The sequence below is a fragment of the Pogona vitticeps genome, chromosome 7 (genome assembly GCF_051106095.1).
Source record: "Pogona vitticeps strain Pit_001003342236 chromosome 7, PviZW2.1, whole genome shotgun sequence".
In the NCBI taxonomy this organism is placed as follows: Eukaryota; Metazoa; Chordata; class Lepidosauria; order Squamata; family Agamidae; genus Pogona; species Pogona vitticeps.
The window spans coordinates 2,790,250-2,817,314 of NC_135789.1; the positions used below are offsets into that span (position 1 = coordinate 2,790,250).

General features: G+C 48.0%; 1 protein-coding gene across 23 annotated transcripts in view; it reads right to left on the reverse strand.

The window, feature by feature from the left end:
* KIF1B (kinesin family member 1B) overlaps window positions 1-27,065 on the reverse strand; it is a 90,071-nt gene that overhangs the window by 27,928 nt on the left and 35,078 nt on the right. For 6 of the 23 annotated variants that reach the window (XM_078379221.1, XM_072977555.2, XM_078379217.1 and 3 more), the window contains exons 10-22: window positions 26,794-26,811; window positions 23,754-23,829; window positions 22,995-23,073; window positions 22,345-22,487; window positions 21,149-21,187; window positions 17,932-18,143; window positions 16,180-16,259; window positions 15,927-16,002; window positions 12,967-13,046; window positions 11,767-11,873; window positions 11,395-11,478; window positions 10,555-10,735; window positions 10,103-10,175 (exon numbers count right to left, since the gene is read on the reverse strand). In XM_078379221.1, coding sequence (XP_078235347.1) covers window positions 10,103-10,175; window positions 10,555-10,735; window positions 11,395-11,478; window positions 11,767-11,873; window positions 12,967-13,046; window positions 15,927-16,002; window positions 16,180-16,259; window positions 17,932-18,143; window positions 21,149-21,187; window positions 22,345-22,487; window positions 22,995-23,073; window positions 23,754-23,829; window positions 26,794-26,811 — 1,248 coding nt within the window. Of the gene's footprint in view, window positions 1-4,768; window positions 6,307-10,102; window positions 10,176-10,554; window positions 10,736-11,394; window positions 11,479-11,766; window positions 11,874-12,966; window positions 13,047-15,926; window positions 16,003-16,179; window positions 16,260-17,931; window positions 18,144-21,148; window positions 21,188-22,344; window positions 22,488-22,994; window positions 23,074-23,753; window positions 23,830-26,793; window positions 26,812-27,065 lie in introns of those variants that run through there. The other 17 variants (XM_072977568.2, XM_072977567.2, XM_072977558.2 and 14 more) reach the window with 7 other exon arrangements.

Here is a 27,065-nt window from a genome sequence, read left to right on the forward strand (position 1 = left end):
GGGTGACGTCATGGACACAGGCCTTCTTGGCAGCAGCAAAGGCTTTCTTTCCAGGACAGCGTCCACAAACACCCCCTAAAAGCACACCGGCTTTGTCGTTCCCCACCAGGGCTGTTTGAGGGATGGACAGCTCTTTATAATCAGCCGCCCCCGTTTATATTCTATATGCATTACAGTTGTTACTTCGAAGTAGATTCGAAACCAGTGGGATATTTTATTAAACTCCCTCACACACAAAGAAAGGGAAATGTTTTAAGAATAAGTTCTAAAGAGAATTTTCAGATTCTCTGTCATTAAAGAGGCCACCTGGCTCCCTCCCTGTTGTACTTCTGCCCGTCGACAAAGGCTCCTTTATGCCTTTGGCAACTGATCTCACTTGCTGTCACTGCTTGGATGGATGTCATTGTTTTGCATTTTTAAGCCATTTTATGCAATCGTACTATGTTGTTCAGAAGCCCTCCTGAGCCCCATTCATGGCACAAAAGTTGATTATAAGTCAAATGAAATCATCATCATCATCCAGATATTTCTTCATTCCATTACTACTATGTCTGGTGTGTTATGGTTCGAGGTGTCTATCTTGATATTCTCATTTTCCGACACCTTCTCTACCTCAAATGTCTGGATCACCGACATTGCAATTCCATTGGATGCCAGAGTTGAAAATAAAGAATTGGAAAAACTAACAGAAGTACAGAGACCTGGTGATTAAAACATCTCACTTGTGGATGGAACACCCTTCAGTGGTCCCCGTAGTCATTGGGGCTTTGGGAACAATATCAAGAAATTTCACACAGTATTATAAGCGGTTTCAAATCTCAGAAATAACACCACGAGAGCTGCAAAAAAACAGCAATATTAGGAACGGCACACATACTGTGCCGATATTTAACAGATACTTAGGTTTTTGGTTAAAACTTGTATCTGTTATACAATACCAGTCAATGTTTTTATAATTTTGATTGACTGGGCCTGGTGTTTTTGATTATGACAATGATCATGACAAGCATTATATTAAGCAGACTGTAAGTATTACAATCAAATACCGTATTTTTCGCTCCATAAGACGCACCTTTCCATAAGACACACCAATTTTTAGGAGAAGAAAACAGGAAAATATAATCTGTTTTCTTCGCTCCATAAGACGCACAGACTTTCCACCCCCGTTTTGTGGGGAAAAAGTGTGTCTTATGGTGCGAAAAATACGGTAACTCCGTCACAGTTTATTCTCCTAATGAGACTCATGGGCAGTTGAGATTCTAAGTCAGGAAAGAATGTGCATGTAATTAACCGATGGAATTCTCACTCCCAGGACATTCATTCACAGCCACCAGCTTTAAAGGTGGATTAACAGAGTTTGATTGTTCCTCTGCTTCAAAGAAGGGCTGAAGAAATGACTGCTAGATCCTCCCTGGATTGTTCTCATCCCTTTTCCACATCTTAAAGTCAGTGGCCGTGGCTCGCCTATTTTTGGCAACTGACTTCAAGGAAGGTTTACAAGACTTGTGTTCAAAGGACCCTCTTCTCAACCGCTGTAAACTTCCTGTCCGTCTCCTTCAACAAGTGATCACAGACACAAAAAGGATGGGGGGAAATCGGGTAAAAGCACCCCACCTCTATCCATTTTCTCCACATTGTTGTAATCCTGGGGAGGGGTGAGGGAGATTCATTCCCTTGGGTTTCTTAAAAATGGATGCTTTTTACACCCCCAACCAAGAGAAGACCAGACACTTACAAGAGTATTTTGCCGTTTATTAAAAGCCCTTGTTAAAATGCACAATCTGGTCTGCTTTGCACAAAATGCAGACATGCTTAAAAAAAAGGAAAACATAGTCAAACCCACTTTTTTAAAAAAAACAAGCAAACACATACACACCCTAATAAAGGGCCAGATTTTGAAATATCATCCATTCACTGGAAGAGTTAATTCTTCCTTTACAGTAATTTTGGACAGAATTCCTACATGGAAGTTCTCCGCGTATTTCCCAAAGGCACTTTTTAATCAAAAGCACTATTTAGAAAAAGGATACACAACTTAAACCGTGAAACGCAAGAGGCACAAGGTGAATGGAGGGGGGAAAATCCATTCCAACCTTCCTTTGAAGTAGCAAAAGATCTTTCCCTCTAACTTCCATGATTGACGCCCAGCCAGAAAGAAGTTTGTCGAAAGGAAGACGGAAAAGAGGCAAATTTAAAAGCCTGAGCCGCCTCCCCTTTGCAGTAAAGTGTCAAGTATTTCACTGACCCAGATCAGCTTCAATCAAACGTAGCACTTCGCATGCGAGATTCAAACAGCATTTTGAGAAGTTTCTTTTTTGGGGACTTAAAAGAAATCACATTTAAGTCCTGATATATTGCTTTAGGCACAAATAGCCCTAGAAAGATATCCTTAAAAAAGCAAAACAGTGCCCTAAGGAAGAGCACAATCTGAATTTAGCTTATGTTTTTAGCCATTTCAAGCCCACCTTTCCACAACTTCCAGCAAGTATATGAAGGATAGATAGTCTTTGATTAAGGGGTGTGTGTGAATCAAGCACTGTTTAAAATAACGTGTTTTTTTAAACATGATCCTCAAACAATTACCAGCATAATTTTAATGACGTACTTCTCTCCCTTTAGATTTAGATTTCAAGGGAAAGGCACTGGAATCTGTAGACACGCTGATTGTACTTGTTATGCTGTGAGTGTTTTACTCACCCAGTTCCAACAGAGATCAACCCTCTCGGCTGAGGGCTCTGGGACAGCTTCATTGTCTCTGCCTATACAACCAATTGCTTCGCTTAGGCCAATTCTGGATGGAAGCGATTTGGGCATTTCCCGCCCTTTAAAGCACTCTTTGGATGGTTTACAATATAATATTGCAGGCTACACACATTGCTCCCAGCTTCCCAGCAAGCTGGGGCTCATTCTACCAACCTCGGGAGGATGGGAGGCTGAATCAACCTCGAGCCTGCTACTTGAGCCCATCCGATCAAACTCAGCTCATGAGAAGAGTCTTGGCTGCAAGACTGCAGTTTAACTGCTACTCCTTTCTCGTGAGAGGCCACCGCCTCTCTCTGGTGAAAAAGTATTCTTCAGAAAAGAATGCTCCTATTTCTCTAATACCTGAACTGGCGCTCAAGGTCATAGTGACTGAATGGTTCTGAATGTAGAAATCTACATCTCGTTTTTTCCTAAAGAGGGAACTGAAAGGCTCCAAGATATATGGGGTTTTTTTTGGGGGGGGACAGAAATCTGAGAACTGGAGTGATTTCTTGTTGTACAGATAAAACAGGAATTTCAATCAGCATGAGAATGAACCCGTTTCTTATTATTTCAAGGCCACCTTTGCAATCAGGATAAACTATCTTGGTATCCTCGCATACACACACGTCCAGAATTGGCAAAAATCCCTTGGAAGATAGGCTAATTTCAAGTTTTCAGGGTGGATCCCGCCCGTCACCCTGCATTCTTCAACTTAAAAAAAAAAACAAGCAAAGATCGCCCTCTGCGCCCCCCCCCCAAGCCCGCTAACTTAATACGCACAAGTCTTGCAGAGAGAAGAGGTTTTAACCTAGCCTAGCTGAAAGCAGCCTGTTGGGTCGAGTATCCCACTTGATTCAGGCAATGCCTTCGGCAGCCCCTTTAGTTTTTACCCTGCACTCTCCAACAGGGAGAGAGTCTGCGTGGAATACAGGACTATAAATATTGTCTTCACTTCCACCACATATACAGAAACTGCAGAAAAAGAAGAGGCAAAAATCAGATCCCTTGCTGCCAGGGCCCAACCTCAGAAGCTCCCTCTGGGTGAATTTAACTACCATCCACTAGGAACGTGTAAGACAGAGAGAAAGGGTTCCAAAATGAAAAGGAAAAAAAACAGTGGGTGGGACACTCTCCCACATGCAAATCTCACCGCCCCCCTTCAAGCTTCTGGCTGCGTATAGCAAAATCTGCAGGTGTGGACAGATTCTTGCAAGGAGAGGATCACAGCGTCTCTCTCCTCCCACTTTAAGCATAAGGTTGAGGAGCCTTTCAGGGGGGAAACGGTGGCCACCGCAAGTCAGCATTTAATACAGTTGAATACCTGGGGATTCAACGCCAGACTTCTTACAAGTGAGGCCCTCAAAAGTTCTGGACCGGATGTACAATAACAAACCCCCCACCTGCTCCATTTCTCTCCCCTGCGATTATATCTCAAGTTCTTCACATCCCAAATACAAAGGAATGCACACATCAGATTAAATTCTTGTAAGAAACAAACTGAAATAAAACGGCCACTTATTCCTAACTGCAATGCAACCGTCGGGACTTTAAAAACCTTTACCCAAGAACCTTACAAGACAACACAGTGGAAGGGGGGGTAAGAGAAGGCATCATGTTAGGGTTCGGCTGATTGTCCGAAGAGCAAAACAGCGATATTGAGAACGTCGCTTGACAGACACTCAAGAAATGTTTTTCCTTAAAAAAAAAAAAAAAAGGAGGAGGAGGAGACAAATTCCTTGATAATAAAACGAAGGCACGCTAGAAGCTCCTATGGCGTCCTCCCACCCGAAGCCCTCCGGTCGGGGTTCTCAACCACCAAAACCCCAGATTTATATATAACCTGTTTCACAGGCAAAGGGTTGACAGGTAAACACGTTGGCCTTCTGCTCTGCATACAGGTCACTCGGCTGCTAAAATCCCCTCGGGGTCTTGAAACCCAAGGCAAGAGAGATCCAGCCACCCCCCGCCCCACCCCCGTCTCCCAGAATCGGCATCCCTCCCCCTCTCCCGCCCCCCCCACCCTCCTCAAACAGTCGTTTCCCGGCTGGCTTTGAGGTTGGGGGCCGAGAACTGCCGCCGCATCCGGGGCGGGGTCACAAATGGGTTGTAGGGATTCGGCCGATCGGCCTGTCTTGGGCGGGCACCGCCAGCCTCCGGATCAGCGCCCCCACACCCGTGACCGCCGTACGGCTGTCGGTGCTGGTGCATGTGCCGCTTCTGCTGGAAAGTCTGCAGATGATCTTGACCGGGGTGCCCAGCTCCGTAAGAGGGCGGCGAGGGTTCGGGAGCGTCCGGGCCCTGGTGGCGCGGGCTCTTCGGCTGGCCATTGAGGGAGTTGCTCCTCCAGCGGAGCGGCGCCGGCGGCTCGGGCTGCGAAGGAGACGGAGGTGGCGGGGGGTGCAGCGGCTGCCTCTTAATCTGGATCTTCTCTGGCCCCTTTGGTGGGCCGCGCAGGCCCAAGAGCTGCTGGTGGGGGTCCCTGGGCAGGTGGGCTTCTCTGCAGGGGTCTCGCCGGTCCTCCTCCTCCGGCTCCCCCTCCTTCGTCCCGTTGTTCTCCTTTGGGATCCGCACCTCGATCACCTCGTCCTCGGTAATGATGATGTGAGTCCCGGGACTCCACGAATTCCGGTGCTTGGGGTTGCTCTTGAAGGGGAAGCGTGGCTTGCGGTTCTCGGGCGGGATGAACCGGTGGGGCGTGTTCTGCCGGCGGAGCTGCTTAGCAATCTCTTGCTGCTGGAGGTTCTTGAACCGGACCTGCTCCTGCTTCATCCAGCGCAGGCGCCCCCGACGGAAGGCCGGATCGTCCTCCATCAGCCTGGAGACCCGGTCCTCTTGGCCGGAGCCAAGCTTCCCCTCCTTTCCCCCTCTCTCTTCAGCTTCTGCCCCAAGGGTGGGACTCGGCGCTTTCACTCTCGGGGCGGCCGGGCCCGATGGGGCCTTCGCTTCTTGGGAGCCGATCAGGGGCAAGACTTTTTCCATCTTGAGCATCTTGTTCCGGAGGACTTTTATCTCCTCGTCCTTCATGTTGTTCTGCTTCTTCACCTCCTGCAGGATGTCCTCCAGCTTGTCAATGTGCACCTTGAGGTCGTCCACGTCGGCGACGCTCTTCCCACCGAGGAAGGCATCTTCGATCTTCTCGTCGCCAACGCCGACGGTGTCCCAGACGTCTCGGGCCACCGCGCGCCAGGAGTCCCGTTCGTTGGGATCCTTCTTCCCGTACATGGCACAAAGCTCCTTCATCTTCACGATAGCCAAGGCCTCGATCTCCTGCCGCGTATGGCGGAAGTCATTGAGGGCCACCTCGTAGCAGATCTCCTTCACTGCCTGGATTTTCAAGTCAGAGACCGTCACCCACCGGGAGTCCTTGCTCAGGCGCCGGCGCTGCGGGATCTGGTACATTTTAATAGGCTCTCGCTTCTTGCCGCTGCTGGGGAGTCCACATTTTTTAACAATGGTTTGCAACTTGCTGGGGGGCAGCTTCTCTCTCAGGGATGTGATCAGCCTCCAGCTCTCTTCGCAAGACCGCTTGTCCGAGTCATCCCCACTATCAGAGTCTGCATCCTTTGGAAAACAAAAAAAATCGAGAAGTGGCCCCAAAATAACCAAAATTAAAACTGAGCGGAAGGAAGGTAAAATAGTAAACAAAAAGTCTGAATGATTTTTTTTTAAAAAAAGAAAAGAAAAAAGAAGCACAACTAAAAACTAAGAAATCATTGGGTGGGTGAAGGGGAAAGGCTCAAAACAGAATAAACGGTGGGAATATCTAATTTAAGAGGCCAGTCGTAAGATACTGGGTTCTGTATACTATGCATCGCCAGTAGTTTTCTTTAAAATCCAGCCAAATTTAAATTTCATGGCACATTTGACTCTAATCGTCCTGGAATAATTCAAGGTTTTCCATAATCCAATCCACAGGGATCTGTTAGAAGAGCCAACGGCAAGTACCTGGGCCAGTGGGCAGAAGCATTGCTACAGAGACGTGCAAGATTCTCAGTCAAACCATTCTTTCCCTCCCTTCTTTTTTGTTTTCTTTTTCCTTTTTGCTTCAGTTACTTGCAGAGTCCTTCCAGAAGAACAAACTCTTCCCTCCTCCAGAAGTCAACCCCGTGGTCATTGCAGGACAACAGTCAGATGGGGCAGCCAAGGTTAAGTCGAGTGAACGCGGGTTAGTAAGAACGTGGTGCGGGGTTGACAACGCTCACGGTTTTACGGTCCAGTCAGTCTACTAGAAAAGCAGCCAGAGAAGTGTTAGAAGGCAAGAAGGAAACGGTTTCAGAAGAAGCCACTAGGAAAACAGGGTTAGCAGTTCGGCAAGCGTCGTTACCGCGAGCGAGAAGGTTTCAAGCCCCAACAGAGAAATGCTTAGAAAGCAAAAGGACAAGTTGCGGCATTCCAAAATGCATTTTATTTCTTTGCTCCTGACATTTATTTTCAAAATGCTCATTTATTGCAGGTCAACTGAACAATGCCCAAGACTTTTAGAAGACTGAACCACACTGTGTTATTTTGACGCCTTGGGTCTTTCTGCATTCCACCGTCCAGCCTCTTATGGGTTTACAAATCGCCAGGTGGCTTAGGGTTCATTTGTTACAGGCTCACAGACAGTCTAGGAAGCTTTTCTGGCCAAAGAAGGGGAGGGAAGGGAGGGAGAGAGAGACATGCTTCAAACTAAATCAATTCACCAAGATGTACCCAACCAAGACCCAAACAAAACTCTCCGTGCGGTTCCAAGGGCCATGCCTATTTATGGGTGCTGGCGGCTTAGGCGTCTACTTATCCAGTGTAACACAGGAGCTGTGTTCCAGAGGTGGGCTGAGAATCCTAGCGAGTTACACCCTGGAGTTGGTTAAGTTCATGGAAGTTGAGTCAACACCCTCTGGTCCACTCCTGGCCCATTGGCAGGTCTGTCTTGCTCGAGAGAACAGCGCCCTCCGCCCACCCCCCAGAGGGATCCGACTACCTGGTCGCGCAAATGCTCCTAAGGTAAGCAGAGTCTGGGTTGAAAGAAACAGGCGCCCACCGCCACTGCATGGGAAACGGAAGATATTCAAGCAGGGCGTACCTTCTGCACACTGTGTACGGAGAGAGGATCACGCAGAATCCTCAAAGACCGGTTCCCAACTATTTCTGTGAAAGGGGCTGGAATGTGAGAGTACCTGTCATCTCAAGGGGCTTCAATGATTTCAGCCCCCCCATTCCTTTCTGGCTCAGGGAAACACAGGAGGAAGACCAGGTGGGAGGAGAGGACCACCTAAGAAGAAGTCTGAGGAGCGATTTAGATCTCAACATACAAGGTCCACAGATTCAGCAGGGAAGCAGAGAACCACACACTCCTGCCAAGAATTTTTCCTTCAAAATTTAAACCTAGGTGGTCTTTCAGCTAATGTTACTGATGTATGTCAAGGTGGGGGAAAGCTGTGGTCCTTCAGATGTGGTTTTCCCTGCTCACCAGCCAAAGCAGCTAATCATCAGGGGTGGACAGCAACTGGGGGTCCCTAGACCCAGACCGGAGGAAGCAGATTTCGGCTCAACGTTAGGAGGAATTTCCTGAAAGAGGGAGCTGCTCGCCAGCGGAGCAGATGGCCTTAAGGTGGGGGAGCTTTTCCTTTACAAAGGATGGGCAGCCGTCTCTCCAAAGCTGTAGCTGCAGGTGGATTTGGACTCAGCAGAAAACTAGGCTAGATAGACAACCTCCGAGAGTCTTAATAACTGCAGCATATGGAGCACCACAGGTTCCCGAAACTTGAGCAACACCATTCAAACACAGACCTCACTGCATTCACCAACAACAATCAAGTAAATTTGCCCGGTGTTGCCTCCTACGCACAATTCATTACCAAAATGGGTTTTGTTGGATGGAAAGGCTTTGACCTAAAAGGATTAAAACAGGGGCAAGCAAACGTGGGTTGCCGAGGCCAAAAACCTTCACTCAGAAGGCAGACATGAGTCATTCTAAGCTATCAATGCAATTGCTATGATCTCCTGTCATTTGCATTTTAAAAAGTTTATTTTTCTCTTTACTGGATGTCTTTAAATCCTGGAGTAGCTGTTGGGTTTTTTTTTTAATGAAACCATTAATATCAGTCTACAGTATACTCTACTGCTGCTTTCTGAATGGCTTTTATACATTTTCCTGCAGTTTACCCTTTTGATCCATTTCTGAAATCAACAGTTCCCCCTTGTCTGTAACGACACGGAGAAATAAATAAATCCCACCTTCAGATCTCAAACCCCCCCCCCAAAAAAAAACCTTCCCAGGCCCTCCTTGGCAGGTCAGCCAGGACTCCCACTGCTTCCCATCATCCTCGCTCTCACCTACTTGGTGGGTTTACAGGGAGAAGGAAAGCAAACGCCACAGTACCCGGAGCACAAGGGTTGCTGCGGAGGTGCTCAGGCTTTTTACTCCAGAGTAAGGACCATCCTTACATGGGGGAGCACCATCACCTGTGTATGTGATTCAGACAGCCAAAAAGGGGGGGGGGACCCTGAATTCTCCTCTCCCCTGCCCCCTTATTTCTCTTTGCTAACCACGAGGTTCTGCTCTCTAAGAAAGTCATTGTGTAGTGATTGTATGACGACCTCCTGTTGACCAGGAGGAGAACAAAAACCCGTACCTTTCCCCCTAGCCTGTAATTCAGGAGATCTGCTTGCTCCATGCCAGACCTTTTGTCCTGTGTTAGTTATACATGATTCCCTTGCCAGCCTCAGACGCCCGCCCTCCTCTTCCCTCGCCCGCCCTCGGCACCCCTTTGTAAGTCTCCATGCAAGGAGGATCAGAAAAGTTAAGACATGCACAGTGGCAGCCATCCTTCAGGGCATGACACGGAAGATGTCTCTGCACGCAGCTAGAACGTTCCCTATCCCGGCAGCAAAGAATTAGTAACGTGGTGATCATTCCAAGACAAAACCCAGGCAAACTCTCCAAGCGGCCATAACCGGAAACACCACAAAGACAGGACTTGAGAGATCACCGGGGAAAGGGGTTAGATGGGGACACAAGACCTCCCCTCGGGCCAGTTAAAAAACCAAGATGCTGGCACGGGACTGGCTTCAGTTCAACCTGGACCTGGGTCGAAGGAGGCAAGCCTTGGCCCTCCCAATTATCTTGGCCTACGGGGGCCATCGTTCTTTACCACCGGGGGGGGAGGACTCTGGGAACCGGCGTCCAACGACACCTGCAGAGCTAAGGTTTCCCCTTTCCTGAACTTGAGGGTGACATTTAAATCCAAAACAGCCTGCGATCCGGCGAGGCACAGCCGACAGGGGGAAGCCCTCCGGCTGTCTCCTGCTCCCAAGAGTCGGAGGAGGTCACCGTATCCGGCATCTGCCAAGAGAGCTCATAACTCGCGACACTTACCAGCCTCTGCTGCTCCAGTAAGAGGTCTGCTTCTTCTTTCTCCTTCTTGTACAGAATCTCCATTTCTTGAAGCCTGGGGAAAAGAAGCAGGGGTCAGTCGCTCCAGCTATGCTGCACTGCAGACACCTTGCTCGCCATTCCCTTGAAAAGAAGACTCAAAAGGGGGAGTTGACGCCAGGGATAACAGTGGAGCGAAAACAAGAGAACAGATCACGTCTGTCTTTTCGAACCTGGGGCTTCCTGCCTGGCCAGGCTACAACCTTCACCCCCTTAGCCAGCACAACTGCCGGTTATGTTGGGCACGGGGTTATGGGAGCTGTATTCAAATACAGGCAAGGCAGAAGTAGGTAAGAATAAAGAAAGGGACAAGACAGAACAGAATACAGGACAGAAGAGAAGAGAAGGAAGAAAAAAAAATTCTCCTCTTTCCAGCGCCCAACAGAACTGGTTACCTCTTCTCCATCTCCTGCTTCATATCAATCCCCTGCTTCTCCAGCAGCTCCCGCTGAGCAAAAGTCCAGTCGACCGGTTCCGAGGGCGTCTCTGCCGACGGCGTCTTCTCCCTCTCGGCACGGGCTTGCTCGGGATGGTTGAAGCGGAACACGTGGTTTTTCCCCATAATAATGCGATTTCCTGGACAAGCAATGAAAAGCTTACAACCGAAGGACTTTTATGATAAGAGGGAAGAGCTGAGAGCACCTCCGAGTCATTCAGCCGAATAATTTCCCCCAGCCATAAATTTTCAAGGAGGATAAAAAGAAACCCAAAAACCCCATAAAATTCTAACACCCAGGAAAGGAGATGATGGGCTTCTGGGAAAGGCTCATGGCTCAGCAGCCAAGCACATCTGCTGCATGCAGAAGGACCTGATCTGTCTGATTTAAAAAAAAAAAAAACACACACACACACACAACCAAGGATCGGACTGGACTGGGATCTGGGGGCGCTCAGATACTGCTCCTCGTTCATCCTGCAAATTCAGTGGGTGACCTTGGGCTACATGCCTTTCTTTCAGGCTCACCAACAACTCTGGCTTACGGAAAAGCTCAAAATGGAAAGGGAGGAAAGGCCCATGGGAGGAAAGAGGGGAAACAAACAGAAGAAGGAGGAATAGTAAGTTACATGGAAGAGTTTAAGCAGGTAACCTGGGCAATGCGCTGCCAATGAGAGCCAGCGATCCTGCAGCCGAGGGACCCCCGGTCTGACCTGCCATAAGGCAGCTCCCTTGGCTGCTTAACAGGATGTGGCCACTTCTTCTAAGGCAACTAACTGTCTAAGCCCTGACGGCTTACCTGAGCGGAGCTGAACAGGCTGTACCACCCTCTTGCCATTGACGTAGGTTTCCGATCGTTCGCAAGGTTCCAGAGTAACAATAACTAGAACAAGAGGGGGGGAAATGGATTGGTGTCACGAGTGGACTCCCCAGAGGAGCTATTCCGAAAGGTCTTTTTCGGAGTGACCACTAAAACCTCCGGAGGGGTCGTGGTGATGCTGCAGGAAGGCACAGTGACAGATCTCAGAGGGGGGACGAGGGGGGGTGGCTAGTCCACGGCTTCTTGTCTCCAAAGAAGGGGAGGGGAGACAAAGGGCAAATATCAGTCCTACAAACAGCCAAAGACAAACGGATGTTGATATTGAACCAGGAGGAAGTCCTGCCGCCTCACCTTCGCCGTTGTTGTTCCTCTCACTTCGGAAAATGCAGTGCTCCTCTTTAATGTGAGCCCCGCTCAGCACAATGTCTTGACGCCGCTCCGCATCTGCCTGGCCGACCCTGCACCCAACAAACGGGATTTTAAAAGGTTCCCAACGGCCTTTTGAAACACAAACAGTTCCTGGAACCCTCCAGTCAACTGAGTTCTCAGAACTAAGGTAAGAGAAGAGAGCCCCACTAATGGAGTTATCCTGTCCCTTTCCTCTGTTGAAATAAACTCAGCGAGAGGCTTCTGCAAGCCCAGATCTGACGGCTACAGTTAAATCTCCTGCATGTAAAAAAGGACCAGGGTAATTGAGAGTGGGCCCTGCCTGTCGGCTAAGAATGTGATACAACCACGTTCACTTTGGAAGAGAAGAAAAAGGTGGCCTCAAAAGGGAGGCCCTCCATCTGCACAAGGGATGGGCAGGAGAGAGATCAGGATCTCCAGGCAGATTTCAGGATGGCGCGGAACAGGCCGGCACTAAAAGCAAGAAGCAAAAGGCTTCCTGCCTCCCTCACTCAGTAAGAACTTGGGGAGCGGAAGGAGGCCGGGCTCAGAGCCAACAGGACTAGAAGCTCCGCTCTGGGAGCGAAAGGAAAAGCAGGACCCAAACCACCAGGTCAGGCGGAGCACAGCGGGCAGGCCAAAGATCACGCCGCGAGTTTCACGCCAGGAAGGGGATTCGAACCTTGGTCTTATCAGGGCATAGCCCAGCACTCCGGCCCCGGCGGCACGGGTTCCCCCACCAGTTTGGCCCCAAAGGGACCCTGTTCCTTAGCCCCAGATGTGTCCAGGGGCTCCCTGGGAACCCACGCTGCTCCTGGCTCTGGGCGGGCAGGTGCCTACGCTCAGAGGTCTTTAACTGGGTGCCTGGGCACGTGCCAAGAAGCTGCGGCTTGCATGAGCAACGTGGCTTAAACCATACACTCCATGCCAAACAAACAGGGTGTGGGGCGTCCCCCATCTTCCTGGCCTGTTTTCCTCACACAGCTCATCATCAACTCTTAGGTGGGGAAACAGCCAACATCCTCGGTTTAGCCCTTGCAAGCCAGCCGTGTTTTCATCAGCAGGCCAAAAATTCATAAGCCAACAGTGGGTTCAGATTCTGTTTTTTTCTGGCTGTGATGTGCAAATGTGACATCACTTCAGGTTTTCTGCATCATCTCTTACCTTGTTATACCATCCTTAATGTAGTAAAGCAGACACTCTGACATGAGCGGATCTTCGTTGAGGTTTACCAGATGAGGGGTCTGAAAGGAAAACAGCCATCTTTTAAACAGCCATTGATTTATTCACTTCTTACGACGAGACCTGACAGCTTTAAGGACCAAATGCAACCAGCGGTCTACCTCCTTCACTCAGGAAGGAACACATACCCCCCCCGACACAAATATTTCTTAAATAAAGGAAAGTTGTTGCAATATACAAAGAGGCCCATGTTACAGAACGCACTGTCATGACAGTAAGAATTAAACAAATTAATCTGATGAGCTGATCTCACTGTGGAGAATATGTGGCCCTCCAGACGTTTTTCGGCAGAGCTGCTTCTAAGCCTAAAAGGGTTCCTCTAGATTTGGCTACAAAGGAGGCCATGATCTACTTGCAGCCAACATTCTTGACATAAGCTAGAGCTACGACAGCTACTCAACCAACCTTCTTTGGTGAAAATACCCCATTGGAATCGGCAAACAAGTCACATGGCCTTGGAGTGAAAATCTAGCCAATGGGATGCCAGCCAGCACAGGTAAGAGGAAAAACAAAGTGTCAGAGCAAAATAAAAGATGGACACCCAAAACCTACAATCAATACCATTAACTCTAGTTTCACTTGACATACAGCTACAAATGTCCAACTGCGGCAAAGGATGAAACTACAAGAACTGGAAGGGTTTACAGTTCTGGGAAAAGGTGGATCACAGGCTACAGAAGGTCACGAGGATGAACAGGGCAGGCTATATGAGGGAGTGGGAAAATTCGTATTTTCTAATTCAATAGGCAGAAGCTTTTTCTACTTGAGCAGTTACCCCTGCAGACACACAAACCTGATCGACAGCAAATGCGTCAAACGCATCATCAAATAGGGTTGATGGCCTCCGAGGAAAGATCTAGATGGAGAAAATCCAAAACAGGAGAGAAACGGGAGGAGAAAACAAGAAGAACGGATGACAGTGGTGGGCAGGAAGCTACCCTGTGGATGATGGCAACCTCCAGGATTTCAGAACCTCTCACAGAAGGCAAGGTCCGTTAAGACATCACTGCCACAGCCAAAACCGGGCACTCGGAGAACAAAAATGCACTCGTTCTGGCCACATGCACTACGAAATCTCTATGAAATGTCTGCTGAAGAACTCAGAAAACCCATATAGTCAGGTGACACGGACATTAACTTTGGCATATTTTACATTTACAACTGTCTTAAAGCCACTGGGCTGTAAAACTGGTGTTTGAGTCAATAACTGAGAACGGTCAGTATGACAAGACCCACACCAGGCAACACAGTGCCCCCGATATTTCGAACCATATTCCCCCAGCATTAGCCATACTGGCTAAGGTTAATGGGAGTCAATGTCCAAGACATTTGGAGACCTAATTATGAGGTTAAACCACAGAGAAGAAACAACGGCCGGTTTGCAAAGCCAAATGAATGGGTTTGGAGAAGCCCTGTCTGAACAGCCAAACCACTGAGCCAACACTTCTAATGATCTTAAGAATCCAAACCCAACGGAGGCAGGGCGACCTAATATGCTTCCAGCATGAACACCAAAGACCTACTTTATGATAGGAACTGAACGCATGATCAATCAGCAGGAAATGCCTGTATCTCTTACGGGACGAAGCCAACTGCTAACGGAAGACACACGAACCCCTGAAGAGACACCTCTGTCCTCACTAGGGTGACCAAAATCCAGGTCTATCTCAAATAGTATCAGCCACATGTTCCACTAGCAGACTTCTCATTTCGAGCGACAGCTGGTTAGCACGGTAGCCTCGGTAGTCTGTGCCGGCCGCCATTTTGCCATATGTGGCTCAACTGTGGTCAAGAGTCTGCTCATGACCTGAGTTCAAATCCCGACAGGTCCGGGTCTTTAGCTCAAGGTTCACTCAGCTTTCCATCCTTCCAAGATCGGTAAATTAAGGACCCAATTCGCTGGGGGGGGGGGGGGGTTTGGAATTGTTGTTTGCATAATTATGTTGTGAACCACCCAAAAAATGCTTGGAGCACTATAGGGCAGTATATAAGTCAAGACAAAGATATGTAGATGATGCAAAAAAAAAAAAAACACCTAGCCAAGCAGAACATTTCCAAATGGATAGCATGGAACATTTAGAAGCAATGCGATACACAACGGGCAATCATCACAAGATCCTCTCTAGAGAAGACAGGAGAGAGTTTCTGACACACTATTACAGATTTTCCACACAACTTTTTTGAATCAGAGCGGTTACATTGGCCTTCTGGCATGGGACTGCCACTAGATCAAATTCTCTCTGCAGCATTACCCGTCTCTGAAGGGAAAAGGCAGGCTTACCCACAACACACACGATGGCCAGAGCTTAGAAAACGTACTCTGGGTGGTTATAATTCTTCAGATCCTCTAGACCAGTGGTTCCTAACCTTTGTTACTCGGATGTTTTTGAACTGCAACTCCCAGAAACCCCAGCCAGCACAGTTGGTGGTGAAGGCTTCTGGGAGTTGCAGTCCAAAACTCCTGAGTAACCCAAGGTTAAGAACCAGTGCTCTAGACAGCATGCTGGCTGGCTGGGAGGGGGGGTTTCAAGGAATTGAACCCCCTAGCCAGCCAAAAAGCAAGATTTCCGAGTTCTGGCCATGATTTGATTCAACAGGTATTACTGAACGTGAAAAGGGACCGTTTGACTTTGTTACGGAATCACACACAAAAAATGTGAAACTCAAAACAAAAGATGTCATTCTACCTCTACAACCTCCCAAACAAGTGTGAGAACATTTATACAACCTACCAATTTTTTGGTACACGAGTTGTTCTGTGAAGATTTTTTCTTCTTCTAGTTTTTGTAAATCCTGTTTGTTCAGAGCCAAAGGCTACCCTAAAAGCCCGAGATTTGCCCCATGCTGCCCACCTCAATAAACAATTCGACAAAGTAGCTTACCTTTTTGGGCGAGAAGACTCCAAGGGTTCCCCCGTCTTCCCGGATGGCAACTCCCATCTCAGCCAGCAACGCTTCTCTGCGGAGCAAAAATAACAGGCAGATAAGAAAAGGTATTTGTAATCCGGCCTGAAAAACTTGTTAAGGGTTATGTGTTTCCTGCAGTAAACCGAACCAAATAGACACGCAGGGTTAACTAGAAGTCTGGCCTACATCGGAATTATGACGTATTTTCCAAACCAATAAACAAGCCAACCTCTCCATCCGAATCGCCTCGGTCTTCCGTAGCTTCTCCTCCCAGGTCTCATTCAGCTCGGCAATGATTTTTTCAGATTCCTGCAATGGAAGCCAACGGGAGCATTAGCACCAGGTCAGGGGGGAAAACAGCCAAATGCCCCCACTCCTCTCTAAGCCACCTGGCACATCTGAAGACGTCCCCCTTAGGCCCAGAGTGTTCGGCAAACACAGAGACGTGTTCATTTTCAAAAAGCAAGCATGTATGTCCTTTGCAAAGGGGGGGGGGTCCCAGCCTGTCCAAAATCACCTTGGTGGCTTTTAAAACTGAGACGGAGTGTGCATTTTCGGCTGGACCTCAAGATGACGTCGCCTTTGACAAAATCGGGGGGCTGCTTCTAAGAAGCTCTGAATGCTCCCGTTAAAATAAGCTCTCGCTTTCCTGTACGCACTTAGGTGGGCAAAGAGGCTCGTAAGCCTGTCAAAGGTCAGCCTTACATTCCCGCTCAAAAAAAAAGAAGAAAAGAAATCAAGATGATCGGGCAAGAAGCCACATCTGTACCACTGAGATGCCTGACGAGATATTGGCTTGGCCTCCCTTCCCATAACTCCCCAAACCTGTAGGATGTATCATTAAGCTAGCCTTCTCGGTGACCTCCTGATATGGAAGACTATAACTTTCATTATCCCCTAGACATCAATGTCTCGGCAAAGCATCGGGTTGAGGATGCTTTTGGGTGTTGGCCATATGCCTTTCAAACTCTGGAAGGTCAAAACAAGGCCACAGCTTAGCATTTACAAAAGAGAGAGAACGTCACACCTCTTAGCTTTTCGTAGCTGCTCTTACTGTTATTTTATTTGTTTGTTTGTTTTTTATTAGACTTCTACCCCGCCCATCTAGACCGAAGGTCTGTTACCGGGGGGGGGGGGGGGGGGCTTTGTATCACAGACAAGCCGCTTTACAGCATTCTGATTTTAGGTACTGTTTAAAAGTACTTCTAAATGAAGAGTTGCTTTCTTTGAATTATAAATACAAAGGCAACCGAGTTGGCACATAAGGAACAAAACAAAAAATGTAATTCACGGGTGGGGAATAGCAGTTATTAGGAAAAATTACGATTTTGCAAAAGTGTGTCCACTTCAACAGGCTAAGTGATATTTTTTTAAAAAAAATCACACGGGCACAGAAATTCCAAACATCTGGCTAGATATTACTACAGCTACAGTTTGCAGTCTGCTGTGAAGTTCAGTCCCAAGATCGACATTTCGGGATGAGTCAGCCACTGGTAAATGTGCAGATTTTTGATTATATCTAGCGACGTAATTATGAGGGGTGCTAATTTCTTCAGGAGGCTTTGGAACTGCAAAAATAATCAATTACTCTTAAAAAGTGACACTCCAAGCTTCAGACTCTCGAGACAGTTAAAAACAACTCATTGCTTGGGATGGTCTTTGCAAGATTGATATACATAAGAGCCGGGGGGGGGACCCACAAGCGGGGGGGGGCCCACAGGCAGGGGATGAGTTCCAAGACCCCTCCCTGCGGATACTGGAAAGGGCGGATTATAGCAAACGCTAGGCATAGCGCAGTCTGTGGCTCTCTCTAGTGGACAGTCCTGGCAACTTCATCTTTTGAGATATATGTTTTTCTAGGATTCTTCTTTTAATATTTCTAGACTGTGGACAGGGGGAGTCAATCAGTAATAAGGGGGGGCTACTGTATATGGAGCAGGAGACAGGCAGAAGGACAAAAAAGCCCTCGAAGGGCACATACCTTCAAACGTTCAATGGCTTCCTCTCCTCCTGGAGTAGACATGATCCGTTCCTGGATACTGGAGACTGACGTTAAGCCCACCTGACTACTGAGAGAGCAGGAAGATGGGGAGGCAGTGAGGGAGCCCATGGGCGCTGTGGAAAAATGGCCAGGACGTTGGTTCTCTGAGGCTAGCAAGTATCTGTGCTTACTGTTCTGAATATCTTTCAGATCTGGGAGAAAGAGAGAGACAGACAGACAGACACAGAGAGGAGGGAAGGCAGAAATACAAAGGGCAGGGAGACGCAAGGCGAGGAAGAGGACGGAGAAGAACAAGAAAGGGTGGGGGAGGAGATACAGGGAGAAGACACCAGTGTAAGAGGAGAGCACTCGAGCAGCCACAGAGGCAGGTTCAATCCCACACGATGGCAGTTCTGAAACACACTTCCTTCCGAAAGCTTCTTTCTGGTCCCGTTACGATCGGCTGGGCTAGCCCTGAGCCGGGGGTCCTCCCTACACAGCCAGCGCTTCCCCCCCACTCCGAGGGTTCCCCAGGGCCAGACTCCCACCCTGAACCTGCTCTGCTTCCCTCCACTCCCCCATCCATCTTAAGGAGGATGGCTGAGACTTAAAGGAAGCAGACCTTCAAGGCGGGGGGGGGGGGAATCCTCAGATTTCTCCAGATGGGGCTTGTTTTTAATGGGCTGTTCCTTGTTATTGATCCTTACTCTCCCTCTCTCTTTCTCTCTGGGGTAGGGCTCACCCTCCGGATCGATCACTCTCTGTGGTACATCAAGCATTCACGTTCATGCGTTTCAGGTCTTTACTGAAGTTTTATCATTTTAGTTTGGCGTTCTCCCGGGACGGAGCGAGTCTAATCTCCCTCAAACGCCGTGTCACTGTGTTATCTTATTGTGGAGCTCTGAACCACTTCAAATGGCAGAACGGCACAGAAGTGTTTCTGATAAAGGGACAATCCGTCTCTTCATTCATTTTAAATCTATTAAATGGGATTGCTTCAATTGCACGGGCCTGCGAACTCTCCCTGTCTCCTTTCCTAGAGATAGGATATGCTGTTTGAAAAAACGCCAAATGCCCCAATTAAACAATGTATACCAAGTTTCTCCTCCTTCAGGGGCCAACATGATGCTCTGAGTACCAGAGACACTGTCTGAGCATGATGAGCCCTACGCTGTGGCCATAAAAATGGGTGCAGAAATATAGGTCACTCGTCAGGATAGGATCAGCAGTGCGATCTGGGGAAGGGTGCCGGTCCATCGGAGCAAAGGGTTCGCACGAATAAAGCTCGGAGGTGGCCAAGACGACTGGAAGCTGTCTTAGGTCTGGTTAGACTGTCTTATCTGCCTGATCTGGTTATTACGTGTCCTGACTGGCAGACAAACCTCCACGGTTCCAAGCCGAGAGAGGTTTTTCTCGACATGTGCTCACTGATCCCCAAACTGGAGTGCCACCCATTTTTGGACTCATCCATCTCGGCAAGAAAGCCCACTAAGAGGATCGTTTTGAATGACTTGAGTTGCTCGCCCCTCTCGCTTGTTTGCACTCCAAACTGTATAGCTTTGCTAAGGAAAATCTCACAACTCCTTCCAAAAAAAGAGAGAGAGAAAGCATTGTGGATTTACCCAACCAAGCTCCTGAAAGCTCAAGAACGCAACCCCTGCACTCCCGTCTACCTGCCTACTAGAAGTGATGTTTCAAAGCTGGTTTTAAAACTGCCATCTGGAAATACAGAAGAGAGGAAGGTCCAGGAGGGCAGAAGATGATCGGGGAACACGAGAGCTGATCTTGGGGTGCGGGAAGCAGGCAGTGCACGGAGGGAGTCCAGTCAGAGACACACACGCGCACACACCCCTCATGCACTCACGGGGGAGGAGCTGGCACTTGCAAACAGTACAGCTGCGGCACAATTCGCACACGGCGTCACACCTTTGGAGGGGGACATGCATGCTTGTCCCTCTCAGAGAGGTTAGCAGTTGCTTGCTCAGGCCAAGCGTTAAAAGCTGTCAAGCTGGAAGCAGCATTTTAAAAACAAACAAACCACCAGTCATTGTCAGAAGCAGGAACCGGGCGACAGAACTTCACACCACCAAGGAAACCAAGTTCAAGGAAATCCCAGACAGAGCTTTCTCCCGCTGCTTTGTCTCCTGTGGCTACGGTCGGCCTTGATCAACGATATACCCAGTTCTCCCCTCACTTTGCCTGGAGGAAGTGGCAAAAAATACCAACCATCCCACCTCCTGGGAACATCTCAGTTCAACCCACTTGAATCCTACAGATGGAAGCCAGCGAAGTGTGGGACCTTCAGGGGTTGCTGGCCTACAAGTCCCATCAACCCCAGTGAGGAATGCTGGGAACTACCCAGAGGGTTGCCGTTTGGTCCCTCCTTGCTCCAAAAATGGAGACTTTGACCCCAGCGACCTGCCATTCTTTCTCGGTTTTTAGGTGCCAGGTGACCCACACACACACAAACGCTCTCCCACTGACAAGTCTGGACTTTGTTTCTATGCTGACCCTGATCCTTTTCATTTGGTGCTTTCACAACCATCTGGGGTTTTTAGTATATTTCATAGTTTTTACTGTTTTTGTGCTTGCAGCTCAGGAAGGGACCCGGAATTCTATGAAGAAGGGGGTCTCCTTTCAGGTAACGAAGCTAAAACAAGGAAGGTAACATGACACACGAGAGTTTATCCCCCTTGCTCCTTGGACTAAAGAGAAACACAAAAGATTCTTTCCAGAGGCCATCATCAGGAGCTCCAGCACTGGTCATTTAAAACAAAAGCATATGACCAAAAAGCCAGATTTTCAGCAAATGGTGGTTCTCCCTTCCTTGGACTCAAACCACAGGATGTCTTTTTGTTTTTATAAGCTGCACATTCTTCGCTAAGTTACGCCTTTGAATACGGGAGCTCGAAACCCAAGTGGAATTTAAAATAACCATCCTGACACTCTGAAATTCTTTTGTTTTAGGAAAGGTTTTGATTTTGTGCTTTGCCAATGAAAGCTGCAGCAACCGGGGGGGGGGGGGGGAGAGATGCCATGGGCTGAGTTCAGCTCCATGAAACCATACCAGGCCTGTGCTTTGAAAGAAGGTTCGGTCTTGGATTTCCCACAAAGAAATTGCGTGTGTAAAGCTCAGTCAAAGAGCAGAACCAGCAAAAGGCAAAGTCGGGGGGGGGGGGGAAGAGAGGGGGAAGACTACTAAATCCACAATACACACATTTGCCTCCACTTCCAGAGAAATCTCCCAGAGGATCAACTGAAGGAGGAAGTGAGGAGGGAAGATATAAGAAGGGTAAAAATATTCAGGATCAATAGTTGACAGAGGATGGGAAGAAACGCCTGGCATCGGGTTTTACAACAATATATCTCAGAGGTTCAATCGCACGTACAAACTTTGTCATGACAGCCCCACCGTTTTTCCTGCTGGGACCTCCCGGCAAAAGGCTGGTTGGCTTCACATTTCAAAAGTCTCTCTTTCAACCATTATTTTTAGGGCACAGACAAACTCCGCATACAAATTATGTCCTTTTGAGCCGTGATTAAGCAGGAATGCCCTCTGGCAGACAAACGCACACCCACAATCCAAAAGCCAAAGGTCGGCATTCATGCTGAAAGCCTGCGCCTCGAAGAGGCAACCAAGAGAGAGAAAGATGTTGTTTCTTCAGAACGGACTCCCACCCAACAGATTCCCTTTGATCAGAAAGGAAAACAGGTCTATAGAGGGACCCAATGAGATCCTCCGAAAGTTACTTCCTTTAGGGTATTAAAAATGAAGGGCCGAAGAAACCTGGAATACCAATCAGAACCCCTGCGGTCCGCATGGTTGGTGCCATACTGGCTGAATCAGTGGTTCCCAACTGTGGATCCCCAGATATTCATGGACTACAATTTCCAGAAGTCCTGACTAGCACAGCTCGTGGTGAAGGCTTCTGGGAATTTTACTCCACAAATCTCTGGGGGCCCCAGATGGAGAACCGCTGAGCTAGAAAGGGAAGAGTTGCAATCCAACACCCCTTCCAGCAGAAGAACAGGGAAGACATTAAGTAACTCGTAAGCAAACGGCTTTACTCCTAGCAGGGCAAATACAGAATTCTGGATGCAAAGCAACATCTGTTGACCCAACAGAGAATGTGGGAAGACACCATGCATGGGCGTTGGTTACATCGCCAGCTTGGGAAAGATCATGTTTTGGGGTTTTAAGACGTCTTCTGGGGAGATTCTTGGAGCCACACTCAAAAAAAGGTACCATTTACAAGTCTTGGTTAAATAATGTTAGCCTCTCATCCTTCCTCGCTCCCACTCACACCTTCAAACCCACCGAAGTGCCTAGATTTCTGTTAGGCTCTGAAGCAGAGGAAGATGTTTTATCTCCTCCAGCGAGGCTAAGGCGTGAATCTGTTTAAATCCACTTACTGTCGATAATGTCGCCGAGCCCTTGAGCCCGGAGGAGGTCCTTGAGCCGCGTCACTTCCTCCTTCAGCTCCCGCACCAGCTTGGCGTTGGGGTCTTCATTGATCACGGCATTGCATTTGATCTGCTTAGCCCGATCGGCATATCTGAAGAGAGAAAATGGTACCGGGGGGGAGGGGCCCTCTTCGTAGAAAACAATTTTTTAAAAAATCACAGCTAAGCGGGAATAAAACCACCTCGGAAGCAGGGAGGGCACAATGAAGGGTTGTGGGGCCTGCACTCTTTTTCCTAGAAACCCCAGATTCACCAGCCGGACCACATACAAAAGATGTACTTAGCGGCTTGCCTTGAATACCAGACCAGCATTTTATTTTAGTCATTATTGTATGTTATTACACTCTCGTTGCACTTTTTCACTAAAAAGTGGCTCTCGGGACAGCTAACAAAATAGGGACAGATTTAACAGGAGAGATCGTTAAAGCAACGAGAGTAACAGAAGCCGTTCAGGAGGCTAGGTCGAAGAGAGAGGTCTTCCAACCTGGCTAGGCACAAAACCCAGCCTAGCACAGGTTCTCTCTTCTAAAACAAGGTACGTCCTGTAAGTGGGGAGGGGGGGGAACTGATGCAGAAAAATCACACATCATGCTCGGTACCTTAAAGTGCTTAACGTTTCATCGTAGTTTATGTCTGCTGGACTCAGAGCAGCCACCATGGCGGTTCGGGAGTTGCCCCCTGCAAATGAGAACAATCAACTGGATGACACTGGACTTGTCAACCTCAACCGCTAGGAATAAGGCGTTACATCTCTAAGTTCTGCAACTAAAATGTGGGAAGTTCAACAAAGCAGCAGGTCTAACTTGTAAAAGAAATACAGTAAATGCTTTTATGCCCTTGAAATATACAATATTCACGTCTAGTGGATAAACAGCAATCTAGAAAAGAAGTTCCTTTAGAACTCAATTTCACTTAATATCGCCAGTGGGAGATGTTTGATACAATGATACTTGCCAAAATTGAGGGAGCAAGAAACTCCTACTAGTCAAAGAAACTACCACCCAAACCATGGATTCCAAAAAAAACTCCGGACATTACACAATCCTCCTTTCCCCAAGCAATGAGGACTAGAACCTTGCTTTTAATTTTTTTTAAAGTTAATTTCAAGGTGTTCTAGATTTTAATATGGTTTGGTAAAGTCTCAAAGACCGTGGCTCTATAAGGAATCCCAAACCGCATCAAAAGGTGAGCAAATGTTGAGAGCTTCCATTCCTACGAACTAGATTCTGTTTAATCAGAAGCAGCCATACAAGCCGCCACTATTGACTGCGAGAAATAAACTGATCATAAGATGGATACTTTAAAAATAAGTGGAAAGAGTTCTCGCTTGCTTGCTCGCTCACTCTCTGCATGCATACCTAGGTTTTCTCGAAGCAGCCAAGTCAGCACAGAATCTCTGTATGGAATAAAGTCGGTCTTCTTTTTCTTCTTACTCTGCAAAAGGACATTTAGCATGCATTGGTACAGAAAAGGTTCTACATACGCATTTCCCCACTCATTTCCAGGAAGCAACATGTGAAGCTATGGTTTTGTTAAGGCAATTTTGTAGAACAAGCAGGAGTGTGCTTGGCGTTAACACTGAAATGTCTCGCAAATCAGTTCGGTTAAACAGATTTTATTTTCACCAGATCGCCTATCTTTAAAGAGTGCCTCTGGCTAATTCTGCATCTGATTTTTAATTTTTCAGTCCCTCTCAGCGTGTGTTTACATAAACCCTAAGGGGCCATGCCGTCTCAGAAGAGGCATTTCCCCCCCCCCACAAAAGCGGGAACACTTCCTTTAAAAGGGTGTCGCTGCAGTAGGAGGCAGACCTTTTTGCCTTCAAAGCGGCCCAGTCTTCCTCCAGAATGCAGCTGGCATCGACCCCCCCCCCCCGCAACCCGGCCATCCCAGCAGGCGCCAGCAGAGGGAAGTTGTGGAAGGAGAACACAGCAACCTCTCCACTCCTGCTGGAAGATGACTCGCTTCTACTTCCTTCCTCCAAATCCAAGTTTCCCCCTTTGGTTGCATGTCTTTTTAGATTTTTTTTAAAGCCCGAGACTTAAAAAATTCAGAAGGAGAGAAAGCAAAACTGGTAGATTCGCTCGCTCAGGGGGAAGGTTTTGAATCCCTGTGGATTCAGCAACATTAATGATGACTTGGGTTTGGTACCTTTCTCTCTGACCACATCTCAGTCTTCCCCATCTAACTACAAACCCAAATACAATATGGTCCTTCCCGTCGTGGGAACAGAGGCTGCTGAACTTGGGCAATGCAAACGGCAGGGCCGGGGGGGGGGACTGCTTTCATTTTTGTCCGTTTTTTTCTTTTCTTTTCTGGACTTCACCCATAGCCACAAAATGCCTCCTATTCTAGGGTGAAAGAAGACCTGATCAATTTTCTTTTTTTTGGGGGGGTGAGTAAAACCTACAGATTTTTCCCATCCATACTGCCCAGCCCTCCCTCCTCGATCACTTCCTGAAAAGCAGAACTGACTTTTCCTGACCAGGAACACAGGCTGGGGTAAACTACTGATGCATGTAAACATGTTGGACAACCGGCTACACAAGCAATTAAAAATATGCTGGGCTATAATTCTTTTTGAGCAGGAAGTATGAACTGAATTTAAAAGACCCATCATTAAAAAAAAAAAGCCAGCTAAAACCTTTCTTCTTGGCACGCAAGGCGTCTGCTTTATTTTATTTTTAATTGCGTGCCATCATTATGGAACCATATAGAATCATATACAGTCCGCAGTAGCAAAGGCCAAACAAAGGATAAAAGGTAAAGGTAAAGGTTCCCCTTGACAATTTTTGTCCAGGCGTGTTCGACTCTAGGGGGCGGTGCTCATCCCCGTTTCCAAGCCATAGAGCCAGCGTTTTTGTCCGAAGACAATCTTTCCGTGGTCACATGGCCAGTGCGACTGAGACACGGAACGCTGTTACTTTCCCACCGAGGTGGTCCCTATTTATCTACTTGCATTTGCATGCTTTCGAACCGCTAGGTTGGCGGGAGCTGGGACAAGCAATGGGAGCTCACTCCATCTCGTGGATTCAATCTTACGACTGCTTGGTCTTCTGACCCTGCAGCACAGGCTTCTGCGGTTTAGCCCACAGCGCCACCACGTCCCACAATAAACACAGGATAATAATAATAATAATCTTAGAACGACAGAGCTGGAAGGGACCCTATGGATCTTCGAGTCCAGCTCCTGTCAAGACGGCACAGTGAGGAACCAAACTCCTAACTTCTGGCTCCACAGCAAGATATCTAAACCACTGAGCTATCCAGCAGGAGAGGTGGGGGGGGGGGAGTTGTTAATATTCTCAAACTATTCTTATGACTTAATGCCCCTGACCTTGTATTGCAACCTCTAGTCGAGAGCTATCTGGATTGCCGTATGAGGATTACATCAATACGATTCAGCTTTATTTAGAAATTAATTTTCAGTACGCAGTATGCACCATCAGCTGAATTCTATTCGAGCTGGCATACTACTGACCTTTTAAAAAAAAGCTAAGAAAGAATGGCAACCCCCGATGACAGCAGCCGGACAGATGGAAAAGCACTTAGAACGACTGAGCGGGAGAGGGAGGGGGAAAAAGATTATTGAGAACAGAATAGACGTAGCGAGGTCGGGGGAGGCCAGAGATCCTTAAGCCAGCAAAATCAGAAGCAGAAGCCCCAGTGGAATGGAGAGAGGTCGGATTCTGCCCTGCCCACGCTTTGTACCTGGCTGGGGATTAGAAGGGTTTAGAGACTGCCGACAGGAGAACACAAATAAATAGGGGTGGGGGAGCCTGAGAAACCATCAGCAAGAAAATAAAGGGGGTGCAGGAGCTAGAGGTGAACCCGGCACTGGATTCAAGAGTCGTACTTTGGCCAGGCTGATGCAGGCAGGAAAGCAGACGCCCTCCGCCTCCATCTGCTTTTATACCCCTGCAGACTGAGTCGACGTTTTTATTTTGAGTGTGCGCTTGTAAGAAGCTGCAGTTAAGAAGATGCATCTGCTACTTCTATTTCTAAAGAAAAGGACACCAATTGAGTGACATGAGGAGCTGGGATACCTGGCCGGATTTTGATCACGAGATTACAGCAACTAAACTGGGGGGACCAGAATATTGAAACTAACTCGCTATGAATCTGTTCCGGCCTCTGGGTGGGAAAAAAATGGCAAACCTCAGCGAAAAATCAAGTGGAGGTTACATGTCTGGGAATTTTTTTTATTTTTATTTTTTGGAAGAGTGTTGTAGTTAACGGCACACCCGGGAAAACGCATTCTTTAGGCGCGGGCCTGAATTGTGCCCCTTCCTGGATCCCTTTGCTCCTGGAGTGATCTGTTACTCCCTACAGACTACTACGTTCTCGTTGTCAAGACCTACTCTTCCCCCCACCCACCCACCCCCGGACATCCCATACCTTGCTGGTGCAGTTATCCTATATTTCGAAGCATTGATGGAAGAAAGGAAGAAGAGAAGGGGTTGAAACCAGGAAAGGGGGGGGGAACACACATTTAAACAGACATGGCAGATTCCAAAGATGTACTTCCAACTTCACTTTTGCTAGGAACCCAGTTATTTTGCATTCCCCGGCAACCCAAATCCCAGCAGAAATGCTTGCAACCCACTGTCCAATACTTGGGCTTATGGGCACAGCTGTGAAATACCAAGAGGGCCTGGCCACAGATCAGG